Below are 14,169 nucleotides of genomic sequence, written 5' to 3' on the forward strand. Positions count from 1 at the left end.
CTGCAGTCCCAGCTATTCCAGAGGCTGAGGTGGGAGGATCACTTGAACCTAGGAGGCAGAGGTTGTCCTGTGAGGCAAGATGGCACCACAGCACTCCAGCCTGGGTGACAGAGTGAGATGCTGACTCAAAATAAGAACGCTCTTCTTTCTCAGACCAATTCCTCTTCCTCCTTAATGCCAGGTCAGTTCTCCTCACCATGGCATGCCTTTTGTAGCTCTTACCACAGCAGTGATTACCTCTTCGTGTCTGGCTTCTTCCTGAGACTGTATCTGTCCTGCCCAGCATTGTCTCCTGCAGCACCTAAAACAGGGCTTGGCATAATAGTAGGTGCTGTGTGTGTTATGGTGTGTGCATTCATTTGATGAATGGATAAATGAATGAATAAATGCACTGTAAATTTCAGAATGGGCAAAGGAAAGCTAGATAAGAAATATGAGAACACCACAGGGCCATCCCCCAGGACCCATCTCACCTCAGAACAATGGCAATGCAGAGGAGCGTTCCAAAGGCCAGGCTCCCTCCAGCAACCAGGAATGTGGGCAGTGGTACCAAAGAAGAATCTTGCACTAGGTTAAAAAAAAAAATGAAGATAGAAGAGAAAGAGGAGAATATGGAGAAAAAGGAACAGGAGGAGGAGAAGAAAACCACTTAGCTGGTGCTGTCAAAAGCCTCAAAGGAAACTTCCCCTCCAACCCCCCTCCCAGAAATGAAACAGCTCTGCCAACCAACAGGCCATTTGACAAGCTTAACTGTTTTTTTTGTTTGTTTCTTTTTTTTTTTTTTTTGAGACTGAGTCTCGCTCTGTCGCCCAGGCTGGAGTGCAGTGGCGCAATCTCAGCTCACTGCAAGCTCTGCCTCCCGGGTTCATGCCATTCTCCCGCCTCAGCCTCTCCGAGTAGCTGGGACTACGGGCGCCCGCCACCACGCCCGGCTAATTTTTTTTTGTATTTTTAGTAGAGACGGGGTTTCACCGTGGTCTCGATCTCCTGACCTTGTGATCCGCCCGCCTCGGCCTCCCAAAGTGCTGGGATTACAAGCGTGAGCCACCGCGCCCAGCCTTGTTTGTTTGTTTCTTAACAAAGCCCACCCTAGATTCCAGGATTCCACCACTTGGCAAGAGAGACACTTCAAGCTCAGGGTTTCTGAGCACCTGTGGCTAGCCACGGACTCCTACTCACTTTCAGAGTGGCTTTTCTGGTGGCATTCCACCTGCCCCCACAAGGCACAAAGAGGATACAATAACCGGAAGGCTTTGGGGACCTCCTTGATGGCAGTTCCTTTGAGGACAATGTCAGAGAGGACTGGATGCTTTAAATCAAGTATTTGGAAGCAGTTTTCTCCATGGGGGTGTCATCTCTTGCCTGGCCCTGCATTTGGTACTCAAGCCCCAGCCATATGAACTTCATTCAGTTCTCCAACAAGCCATGATCTTTTTCCTCCAGGGCTCTCCACACACGTTCCCTCTTCTCTCCTGTCTGCTTTCTCTACCTTTGCTGCACCCTTTTGCTGTCTAGTCCCTACTTGGCCTTTGGATCTCAGATGAGGTGATGTCACTTCTTTGAGAATTGACTCCACTCCAAGCTGACCAAGTGGCCCTCCCAGTATTTCTCCATTTCCACCTCTAGACTGAGTTCCCTGAAGGCAGGGACCACATGTGTTTTTTTCACTGTAACACTGCCAGCTGCTTACACAGTGCCGAATACAAAGTAGGATCCCCAAAATATTTCTTTCAATGAAGGAAGGAACAATCTAGCTTTGCAAGCAGCCATGTCTTCCCACAGAAAGGCTCTTCCTACCACTGCCAGAGTCTCTGGACTGGACAGAGGGCACATCTAAACAAAACCATCTCCTTCTGCTGGGAATGCAGTCATAATTGTATGGACCCAGCATTCAGGCTCTTCTACCCAAAATGCAATCCACTGCTGATGAAGAGGCTGCCTGCCAGCCATCACTTCAGATGCCTACTGGAGTCAGGCAGTGCAGCGAGCCCAGACTGGTGAGTGGGCACTGGCTGCAAAGACAAGTTTCTCTGAGCATGTCCCATGTCTCTTGAGAGATGCAACTGTGTAATAAAAGCAGTATGCTTGGCTTGCTCATTTATTAATATTTCATCATCTTTTATATTTGTTCCTTCTTTTTTTTGAAATGGAGTCTCGCTCTTGTCACCCAGGCTGGAGTACAGTGGTGTGATCTCCGCTCACTGCAGCCTCCGCCTCCCGGGTTCAAGCAATTCTCCTACCTCAGCCTCCCAAGTACCTGGGACAACAGACACACACCACCACGCCCGGCTAATTTTTGTATTTTTTGTAGAGATGAGGTTTTGCCATGTTGCCCAAGCTGGTCTCCAACTCCTGACCTTAGGTGATCCGCCCACCTCGGCCTCCCAAAGTGCTGGGATTACAGGCATGAGCCACGGCGCCCGGCCATATATTTGTTCCTTCTTTCATCCAACAGATATTCTTTGAGTGCCTATCATGTGTCTAACTGGATCTTACATCCAATCAAGGGAGACAGACAAACGAATTTTTTTTTTTTTTTGAGACGGAGTTTTGCTCAGTGGCGCTGTCTCGGCTCACTGCAACCTCCGCCTCTCAGGTTCACATTATTCTCCTGCCTCAGCCTCCTGAGGAGCTGGGACTACAGGCATCCGCCACCACACCCGGCTAATTTTTTGTAGTTTTAGTAAAGACGGGGTTTCACCATGTTAGCCAGGATGGTCTCAATCTCCTGACCTCGTGATCCGCCCGCCTCGGCTCCCAAAGTGCTGGGATTACAGGCGTGAGCCACCGTGCCCAGCCAAACAAATGTTTTTTTAAAAAATTATCAGGAAAAGCCTCCCGGAGAAGGGTGCATCTGAGCAGAGACTTGAGTGATAGGAAGGAGCTGGCCAAGTGGATGTCAGAGGAAGCCTGTCCAGGCAGAGCACACAGCAAGTGCAAAGGCCCTGAGGTAGAGCATGTGTGGAGGAGCAAGGAGGGCAGTGTGGCTGGGGCAGAGCGAGGAAAGGGAGAATGGGGAGGCAACATCTAAAGATAGGGGACCACATGGCTTCGCTGGGAATCCCCGTAGAAACTGGGGACTTTGTCAAGACTTTGACTTTTACTCTGGTGGAGATGGTACTGAGCCAGAGAGAGCTTGGATTTGTGTTTTAAGGGATATTCTAAGAGCTGCTTGGAAAAGAGTTGGTTAGGGGTTAAGACTAGAAGTTGGTAGACCAGTTGGCAGCCCAGGAAGCCCTGCTGGATGAGAGGTGGCAAGGGCTGGACTGGGTGTTGGCACTGGAGATGGTGAGGAGTGGTCAACTCCTAGATATGTCTCAAAGCACAAGCACAACGCTTGCTGACTGGACACAGGATGAGGGAGTAGGGAGGAAACGTGCCCGATCCCCCGCACCTGAGCAAATGCGGTACCAGTTACTGAGATAGGGAAGATGGAGAACAGATCTGGGTTGAAGAGGTGGGGAGGCGTCAGGTGTTCTCTTTTAGACATGTTAAATTTGAGAATGCTGGCGGGCACGGTGGCTCACACCTGTAATCCCAGCATTTTGGGAGACCGAGGCAGGCAGATCACCTGAGGTCGGGAGTTCGAGTCCAGCCTGACTAACGTGGAGAAACCCCGTTTCTACTAAAAATACAAAATTAGCCAGGCATGGTGGCACATGCCTGTAATCTCAGCTACTCGGGAGACTGAGGCAGGAGAATCGCTTGACGAGACTCTGTCTCAAAAAAAAAAAAAATCATCAGTGAGGGTGGACGAAGAGGACTGGAGGGTCTCCTCCTTCATAGCAGCTTTTGTTTTTGTTGTTGTTGTTGTTTTGTTTTTTTTGACATGGAGTCTCACTCTGTGGCCCAGGCTAGAGTGCAGTGGCTCGATCTCAGCTCACTGCAACCTCCGCCTCCCAGGTTCAAGCGATTCTCTTGCCTCAGCCTCCCAAGTAGCTGGAATTATAGGCACCTGCCATCACGCCCGGCTAATTTTTGTATTTTTAGTAGAGATGGGGTTTCACCATGTTGGCCAGGCTAGTCTTGAACTCCTGACCGCAGGTGATTCTCCTGCCTCGGCCTCCCAAAGTGCTGGGATTACAGCAGCGTAAGCCACTGCGCCAGGCCCATAGCAACCTTTGAACACCCAGCCTCTTGCATCCCACCCATACCATTCAAAGCCCATTTCAAATGGCACCTCCTCCATGAGCTTTCCGTGACTGCTCAGCTTGATACACTCTCTCAAATCTCTAAATTCCACTTTGCTTTATCTGTGCCTCCCTTTTGGCCCATCTCACATTCTGGTCTTTGTCATAGCTACCAGTTTACTCTTTGTCAGAGCCTGGACTGTAGCCTCCTTGAGAACAGGGATGGCTCTAATCCTCTCCGAGTCCCCAACCGTGCAGAGCTCAGCCCCAGGTATTTAGCAGGTCCTCCACAGGTGCACTGCACCATGGTAGGGCTTTGCACCTGGGCTGTTGTAGCAGAGGCAGCCAGCATCAGGTGCAGGCAGGAATCCACCCAGGGATGGGGAATGAGGGCAAGGACTGCCTCACAAAGCCCAAGAGTCATCAGCTGGAGCCGCTCAACTACTGAACCTCTGGAGTCTGGATTCCGTAAGTCCCACATACCTAGTCAAACACAGGACTTGTGATCTTTCTTGATTCGAATACTGGTAAGCTTTCCTGGTCTTGCAGGGATAGGGAATTAAAAGCATTGAAATCAAGGGCTCCCAAAATAAAGATTTCCCTCAACAGGTATTCCATTTCAGACTCCAATAATCTTGTTTGCAGCACATTCATTTGTATTGTGGGCCAATTGTGAAATATCTCACTGATTTGTCCCACTTTTCTTACGGTCTCCTCATTATATCTTAGCTAACAATATCAAAGTTCAACACATAAAGTAATAAAAGAACATTTCTGGCCAGGCACAGTGGCTCATGCCTGTAATCTCAGCACTTTGGGAGGCCGAGGTGGGTGGATCACAACGTCAGGAATTCAAGACCAGACTGGCCAACATAGTGAAACCCTGTCTCTACTAAAAATACAAAAATTAGCTGGGCATGGTGGCATACGCCTTTAATCCCAGCTACTTGGGAGGCTGAGGCAGGAGAATCGCTTGAACTTGGGAGACGGAGGTTGTGGTGAACCGAGACTGTGCCACGGCACTCCAGCCTGGGCAACCGAGCAAGACTCTGTCTCCAACAACAACAACAACAACAACAAAAAAAACATTTCTGCGATTGATTTGTGATTGATCCTCTGACGACATGTCCAAATAAGAAAGGACTTTCTGCAGAGACAAATCTTCTGTCCCTCAGACCCTGGGAATATGAAAATACCCAGTCCTTACCTGGGAGGCTTGTCGCATTTGCAGAATCTCTGAAGAGAATATTATCATCATCTTTATTAGTAGTAAGTGCCTAAAAGAGACATTCCTCACCATCAGCCTGTTTCTGCAGATTGCACCATCATTCAGAACCAGTTCAGGAGTTACCTCCTCCTCAGAGCCCTCCCTGATTCACCCAAAGCATTCCTTTCTCCATTTCATTCATAACAGTGGAAAAATCAATAATACTATTATTTGCATTTTTTCTATCCACACCATGCCTGCTAAAGGTGGGGCTTTCTTTCCACCTGCCTCTCCACAAAAGCTTAAGGGCACGGCACCCTGCACAGAGAAGATGCTCAGTGGATACACTGAAGCAGCTGTTGTCCTTACAGGTCCGATGCAAGGATGCAGGTACTACCGTGACTGGAATCCTGGTTCCACCACTTACAAGCTATGTCACCTTGGACAGACTTCTTTTTATTTTTTTGTTTTTTTTGTGAAATGGAGTTTCACTCTTGTTACCCAAGCTGGAGTGCAATGGCATGATCTCAGCTCACTGCAACCTCCGCCTCCCAGGTTCAAGCGATTTTCCTGCCTCAGCCTATCAAATAGCTGGGATTACAGGCACGTGCCACCACACCCGGCTAATTTTGTATTTTCAGTAGAGACAGGGTTTCTCCATGTTGGTCAGGCTGGTCTTGAAGTCCCAACCTCAGGTGATCTGCCTGCCTCAGCCTCCCAAAGTGCTGGGATTACAGGTGTGAGCCCTGGCCTCAGACTTCTTAACCCATATTAAGAAGCCCTTACAAGCACTCCCTTGTAATGTTAACATAAGGAGCCAATGAAACAGCAAATGCAAGGCTCACAGTTTAGCAGGATGTGGCCAGTCCTCAGTCGGTGTCAGTTTCCCCAGAACCCGTGTTGGGAGCACTCTAGCCCCATGGGTAAGGGCTTCACCTGCAGCTGTTCCTACATGGAACACAGATAAGGGTCAAGAGCCCCAGGCTCCTTCCCTGTGCTGCACAGCTCCAGAAGTGGCTATGCCTCCCAGCTTAGCATTTAGGGAATTAAGGGCCACAGGAGGAGATACAGTTGGGTAGGAAATTGGATTACTCAAGGAATTTGTTAAGCAGCTTCAGAGGTAATCCTCTTCCCAGCAAATTATGACACCAGGAGTCCACAGGGGAAGGACACAGATAAACAGAATCCAATCTCAAGCTAAGCCATTAGTGGTGTCCAAAAAGCTCAGAGATGAAATAGCAGCCGCTAGACGCAGAGCAGTTCTGCATGCCAGGCCACCGCTGCTCCACTCCTTACAGTCCTGGGACAAGATAATTTCTATGATTCCCTTTCACAGAGGTTTGAAAAGCGCAGGTAACTCACCACAACCACATTTCTACTAAGTGACAGAGCTGGGATTTAAGCCAAATTCGATCTGGCATCAGCCCACACTCCTAACCACAAGGTGCTGCAGCCCTGACCCTTTTACAAGAACAGGAGCTCACCTGCGTGGGGGCGGACACCTCGTTCTCAGCTGGAGGACTCCTGGATTCTGCAGACAGAAGAAAGGCTCGTTATTAGTGATTCATGGGCCCTGGAGTCCTGTCTCAGGGGCTTCAGCATCAGAAAAAAAAGTTCATCTCAATGTTATTTAAAAGAACAGCATGGGCTGGGTGCGGTGGCTCACACCTGTCATCCCAGCACTTTGGGAGGCTGGGCAGATCACCTGAGGTTGGGAGTTCGAGACCAGCCTGACCAACATGGAGAAACCCCGTCTCTACTGAAAATACAAAATTAGCCGGGTGTGCTGGCGCATGCCTGTAATCCCAGCTACTCAGGAGGCTGAGGCAGGAGAATCATTTGAACCCGGGAGGCAGAGGTTGCAGTGAGCCGAGATCATGCCATTGCACTCCAGCATGGGCAACAAGAGTGAAACTCCATCTCAAAAAAAACAAAAACAAAAAAAAACCCAGCATGCTGGAAATAACCAAATATCCAACCATAAGGGACTAGCTATAGAAATTATGACATAACTACATAATGCAGAAATTTTTAAAATTTATTTTATATGTGTGTATATATATATATATATATATATATATATATATATATATATATTTTCCCGAGATGGAGTTTCACTCTTTGCCCAGGCTGGAGTGAAGTGGCACAATCTCGGCTCACTGCAACCTCCACCCACTGGGTTCAAGAGATACTTCTGCCTCAGCCTCCCAAGTAGTTGGGATTATAGGCGCCCGCCACCACACCCAGCTAATTTTTGTATTTTTAGTAGAGACAGGGTTTCACCATATTGGCCAGGCTGGTCTCGAATTCCTGACCTCAGGTGATCTATCTGCTTTGGCCTCCCAAAGTGCTAGGATTACAGGCATGAGCTACCGTGCCTGGCCAATTATTATATATCTTTTGAGACAGGGTCTCGCTCCGTCACCAGGCTAGAGTGCAGTGGCATGACGATGGCTCACTGTAGCTTTAACTTCTGGGCTTCAGTGATCCTCCCATCTCAGCTTCCCAAGTATCTGGGACTACAGGCGTGTGCCACCATGTCTGGCCAAAAATATTTTAGAAAAACATTGAAGACATGACATAATGCTGTATGAAGAATGCAAGACAAGAAAAATTCTATGTATTTTGATTCAAACTTTCTATAGAAATATATTTTTATGATTATTTATCGTGTAATACAGTATATATCATAATACTATATATTTGCACACAGAAAGAAGAAAATGGAAAGATACATATCACCAGAGATAAGCACTATTTCAATTTCCTTCTATGCACCTTTTTGCAATAAAAAATATATAACAAACAAACATTCATCTGCCTGTATGGGTTTGGTACACATTGCAGCAGCAGGGATGTGGACCAGGCACCCTCACGGCTCCCTCCCCCTCCACGGGAACAGTGTTTCTGCGGAAACCCCAAGGCAAGAGGAGGCTAAGTATCCAAGCGAAAGCCTGGGCCTTAACCGTAACAGGCAGTGAGTGGAATGCTCTGGATTTCAAAATATTTTCTTGTCAGCTCATCATTTTTCCATCAAGAATTCTAAAATTCCACAGAATGGTTTACACAAAAATCACAAGCCTCGCTGGGCCAGGAGTAAGAAGGACTAGCAAGGAGGTGGGGAGAGGGTGACCCTGCTTCTGCGTCGGGGAGGGTTTCCAGAATTCCTGGAGTATGCCGTCACCAGTAAGGGGGAAACCACACACCAGCAGCACTAGAGGAGGTATAAGAATGCATCCACTCTTCCCATTGTACAGAGGGGAAATAGAGGCCCAGAGAGGGAAAGCGACTTGTTCAAGGCCACACAGCAAGTGCAACCTGAATTGAACCTAGAATTCATGGGAGGGACCCAGTTTCTTATTCCTTTGTGTTCTTCCCAGCCCAGCAGAGAACAGTTACACACTCATAGCCCAGGGTATCTAAAGGATGACCTGAGGGCATGGAGGTGCTAGAATGAAAGCTAAAATCAGAAGACAAAGAAGACGGGGGCAGGCTGGACTCACACCTGTAATCCCAGCACTTTGGGAGACTGAGGCTGGAGAATCCCATGAGGCCAGGAGTTTGAGACCAGCCTGGGTAACATAGTGAGACCTCGTCTCTAAAAAAAAGAAGAAAACAAGAAGAAGATGGGGCAGCCCTAAATAGAAAATATGGCTACCCATGGATGCTCATGCAGTTCAGCAGTTTTCCAAACCCAGCCAGAGTCAGCTTTGTCTGGAGCCTTGAAGCCTCCACCTTGCTTGTTGCCTCAGAACCATGGAAATGGGACTCAGTCATTAGGGCTTTTTTTTTTTTTTTTTGAGACCAAGTCTCGCTCTGTCGCCCGGGCTGGAGTGCAGTGGCGCGATCTCAGCTCACTGCAAGCTCCACCTCCTGGGTTCAAGCCATTCTCCTGCCTCAGCCTCCCGAGTAGCTGGGACTACAGGCGCCTGCCACCGCACCCGGCTAATTTTTTGTATTTTTAGTAGAGATGGGGTTTCACCGTGTTAGCCAGGATGGTCTCGATCTCCTGACCTGGTGATCCGCCTGCCTCAGCCTCCCAAAGTGCTGGGATTACAGGTGTGAGCCACCGCACCCGGCTGTCATTAGGGTTTTTTAAAGGCTCCCCATACTATACCCAAGACAGATGCTTCAGGAAGAAAGTTTCTACCCTCAGTCCTGACCCCCAACACAGCCTGTGGCCCAGAGAATGCCCAGTAACCTCTGGCGGCTCAGGTTTCTGGGGTTAAATTGGGAATGAACCATAAAGCCACAGGAAGAGGGGAGGAGAGACCGTGGGACCCACAGGCTCAGCAGTGCCAGGCAGCTCCTCCATGCTGAGCAAGGGGACCCTACTTCACACCTTTCCTCGCAGCCTTTAAACCACCCAACAGACAGCTCATCACTGCTCCTCTATTCATATAGAAACAAATAAATAAACCTCACTGAGGAGCCTCCTGAGGAGAAATGACTCACCTCCAGCTGGGTCCCAAATGCCAGCCGGGATGGTCTGTGGAGAGAAGCCTGGTGGAGACAAGTAGAGAAAAGGCTATGTGTACATCTCCACAGTGTCTGGGTGCCAAAAGCGCCCCTCATTTTGAGGTTTCACCCTTCCTCATTTCGGGGGGGTGGGTGTGGGGGGCAGTTAAGGCAGTCTTTTTGTTGTTAAGACAGGGTCTCGATCTGTTGCCCAGGATGGAGTGCAGTAGTGCAATCATAGCTCATTGCAGCCTCCAACTGCTGGGCTCAGGTCATCCTTCCACCTCAGCCTCCCACTTAGCTAGGACTACAGGTATGCACTGCTATGCCCGACTAATTTTTTTTTAACTTTTTTTTTGTAAAGACAGGGTCTCCTTAGGCTGGTCTCTATGTCCTGGGCTCAGGCATTCCTCCCCCGTCAACTTCGTAAAGTGCTGGGATTATAGGTCTGAGCCACCATACCTGACCAAGCATCCTTTCTTTTATGAAATTATGGTGATGGTAAATGCTAATAGCTATTTATCACTTACTTGTTACATTTTATGTCCTTACTTAGCAAAATTAAAAGCTGGCAACCAGCCGGGCACAGTGGCTCATGCCTGTAATCCCAGCACTTTGGGAGGCCGAGGTGGGTGGATCACCTGAGGTCAAGAGTTAAGACCAGCCTGACCAACATGGAGAAACCCCGTCTCTACTAAAAATACAAAATTAGCCGGGCATGATGGCGCATGCCTGTAATCCCAGCTACTTGGGAGGCTGATGCAAGGGAATCGCTTGAACCCAGAGATCATGCCATTGCGCTCCAGCCTAGGCAACAAGAGCGAAACTCCGTTTCAAAAAAAAAAAAGCTAGCAACTTTAATTGGTCCCCAGAATTGTTTTTGAAATTTTACAGACCCGTGAAATCCCAACGTTTAGGAATTGCCCAGTTGTGCACAGGGATGTCAGGCAGGTAGGCAAGGGGAGGGTGCGGGAGGAGGGTCGTGGAGAGGGGCACGAAGAATGGAGTGCAACAGAATGGTTGACTGCTAGATGCTACTGAAATGTGGCAAGAACCCAAACCAAGGCAGAGACATTTGGCGTGATGTGCAAGCTCCTGGCTGGGTAGCTGGGTGGGTGGGGTGTCCCCTGGACAAGCAGGGCAGGGAGATCTGTGAGGGGTGTGATATGTTTGGTTTGGGTCATGCTGAGCACCTGGCACAGGAGGGAGGATCTGGCCAGAAGTCTGGGCCAAGTTGAAGACATGAATCCAAAGCTCAAGAGACAGGCTTGGCAGGAGACACGGGTGAAAGGCAGTCATGCTGGCATTTATTGCACCCTTGTCATGTGCCAGGCTCTGTGTTAATTGCTTCTCACCTCACTGAAGCCTCACAACCCAGCAAGGCTGGGGTTTGGGTTTTTTGAGGCAGGCATTATTATTCCCACTTGACAAATAAGCAAACTGAGTCTCAGTGAGGTACTTCTCCAGGGTCGTGCTAGTCAAGGGCAAGGGCAGCAACTAGACCCAATGCTGCCTGACTCCAGAGCCAGTGCTCTGCACAAAGTGGCAGGTGATGCAGTGGAAGTGGGCGGGGCCCCCAGTGGAATGTTCCAGAAAGCTGCAGAAAACAAGGCAGAGAGGGAATTCGGGGATGCCACATGGATAAGTGAACAGGGCAAAATCTCTCCAGAAATGTGTAACCAAGGCTCTTTAACCCCAGAATGTCCCACTTGGGAGTGCTGCAGAGAGGAACAAAACAAACTCCTCCAGAATGGACGGCCAAAGAGTTTTGGTTTGTTTTTGAGACGGAGTCTCGCTCTGTCGCCCAGGCTGGAGTGCAGTGGCGCAATCTCGGCTCACTGCAAGCTCTGCCTCTCGGGTTCACGCCATTCTCCTGCCTTAGCCTCTGCGAGTAGCTGGGACTACAGGCGCCCGCCACCACGCCCGGCTAATTTTTTGTATTTTTAGTAGAGACGGGGTTTCACCGTGGTCTCGATCTCCTGACCTCGTGATCCGCCCGCCTCAGCCTCCCAAAGTGCTGGGATTACAAGTATGAGCCACTGCGCCTGGCCTGGACGGCCAAAGAGTTTGAGAAGGTAATATGTAGCCAGAGGCACTGACCGCCCAGTCCTGGCTTCAGGGCACCCCCTCATGTGCAAATGCAAACCTTTGGTATCACCTCGTCCAACAGGTGTGATTCCCATTCTTGGGGAATAGGAGAGGGAGTTAAAGGGATTATTTGTGAGGAGCAAGGAATAACCCCCTTATACCTAATGGGCTTTTCCCAGGCATTTTGCCCCACGCCCTCTTTGAAAAGGGGCTCCAGCCTGGCACAGTGGCTCATGGCTATAAATCCCAGAGCTTTGGGAGGCTGAGGCAGGAGGATCACTCAAGGCCTGTGCAACATAGGGTGACCTCATCTCTGTAAAATATTTTTTAAAAAATTAGCTGGGCATCGTGATGCATGCCTATAGTCCTAGCTACTCAGAGGCTAAGGCAGGAGTTCAAGGCTGGAGTGAGCTATGATTATGCCACTGCACTCCCGCTTGGGCAACAGAATGAGATCCCGTCTCTGAAAAAAAAAAAAAAAAAAAGAAGAAAATGATTTTGTGATTCTCCCAGACTCAATGTTGATGTGACAGGGAGAACTCCCATCAGGAGAGGATAAATTCAGAACTCCCGCTTGAGAGAAAGCCGCCGACCACGTGCCCTGTCCACAGGTACTAGCCTGTTTTTCCTGCCCTGCACAATTTCCATGAGCTGGTGCTGCAGGTGCTGACAGACGTGACCTGGCCTTGCTGGCCAAAGCAGGGCTAAGACGGAGTGACCCTGAGACCCCCAACTTCATACAAAAGGCTGTCCTGGGCTACAGTCTGTGTGGGGGCCAGGCCCCAGCCTCAAGTGGGCAGCACCTGCTAAAGTCCAGGCTCCAAAGCCCCCTCTATGGCATTCCACTTCCACTCCTACAGGGGCCCACCAAGGCCGGCCTCCACCTGTCCCACTCAGACCACCACCCACATACATGTGTCAGCCTCACCAAGCAGCTCCCTGCCACACTCCCCTTGCTCACAGCTCCATGCCTTTGTACTCTGCCTACAATCCCCACTTTCTGTCTGGGACCCTCCTGCACATCCTTCAAGACACAATTCAATTGTCACCTCCTCCATGAAGCTTTTCCTGCTTATCTCTGAACTGCCCCAACAGAACACGGCCTTATCACACTGTGAACACCATCTATTACATATTAGATATATTACGGTGGGGCACGTGCCCTCCTCCAACCCCCTCAAGCACATACTAAAACCACCAGGAAAGCTTTCTCAAACCACCCACTCTACTTCCTCCTCCAGATTCCAATGCAGTGAGTTCACGATGGCATCCAGGATAGTGATTCTGGGATGCCCCTGGTCCCACTCTCCTCCCAAGAACCAGCATTGCCCTGTAATTGCTGATCCCCTTACAAATGCAGTATGCTTTAGCATTTCTAAAGAATGTTTTTTCATCAGACTCACAAAAACTCTCTGAAAGGAACAAGATTGGTGCTATCATCCCTACTTTACAGATGACAAGACTGAGGCTCTGAGAGCTGAACTAACTTTACCAATGTCATACAACCTGACTCCCAGGTGCTTGCCAGGACCTCTGCATCTCCCAAAGGCCAGCACTCCCACACCTAGGCTGGGAGGCAGGTGCATCCTGTCTGTCTGGGCCTTGAGAGCTGAAGGTCCTTGGGGTGGGTAAGCTCAGCCCACACGGTGATACAGTGTTTAGTACACTGATGCGTCCCTAACAGCCAAACAACCGTGGTCCATAACACACACCTCACCTAGTGTTCTAACCTTCCTCTTATTTTTCAGAACTGCCCGCCAATTTCCAACCTGAATCCCCCTCTTGCATCAGAATCATCCAAGTTCCTCTTGCTCTGCCCTCAGCAGAGAGGGAAACAGCAGGTTTCTTTCTTGGATATATTCACCACTGGGTTTTGAAGACTTCCCCTGCCTCAAACCACACATGTATAGGGTGGAGGGCTCAAAGTCTTCCGCTCCTTACGTGAGAAGAAACCGACTGTTCTGTCTGAGCTTCCACAGAAGCTGTGTCTATGCCAAAGAAGCACACCCACCTGAGGCTGGAAAGTGGAGACCGTAGCCAGTGCTGGCCAGACAGCCCCCACCACACCATCTTCCAACAGAAGGAGAGTGTCAGCAACTTAAAGAGGGACATCCACAAATGAGACCAGATTCAGGGGAAGGGGGCCAGAAAGGTGAAGAATTCACAGACCATCTCATGTAACAGCCTGGGAAGAGGAGCCCAAGCAGATGCAGGTCTTGGAACTCCAAAAGAATTCAGAGACAGCAGACTAGGAAATTTGTCATCGGTTATCCCTGAGAACAGAGC

General features: G+C 49.4%; 1 protein-coding gene across 1 annotated transcript in view; it reads right to left on the reverse strand.

The window, feature by feature from the left end:
• Window positions 1-14,169, reverse strand: part of IL6R (interleukin 6 receptor) — a 63,823-nt gene that overhangs the window by 14,404 nt on the left and 35,250 nt on the right. The window contains exons 7-9 of the mRNA XM_030824405.1: window positions 6,822-6,868; window positions 5,338-5,407; window positions 474-567 (exon numbers count right to left, since the gene is read on the reverse strand). Coding sequence (XP_030680265.1) covers window positions 474-567; window positions 5,338-5,407; window positions 6,822-6,868 — 211 coding nt within the window. The remainder of the gene's footprint in view (window positions 1-473; window positions 568-5,337; window positions 5,408-6,821; window positions 6,869-14,169) is intronic.

This window comes from Nomascus leucogenys, chromosome 12 (assembly GCF_006542625.1).
Source record: "Nomascus leucogenys isolate Asia chromosome 12, Asia_NLE_v1, whole genome shotgun sequence".
Classification (NCBI taxonomy): Eukaryota; Metazoa; Chordata; class Mammalia; order Primates; family Hylobatidae; genus Nomascus; species Nomascus leucogenys.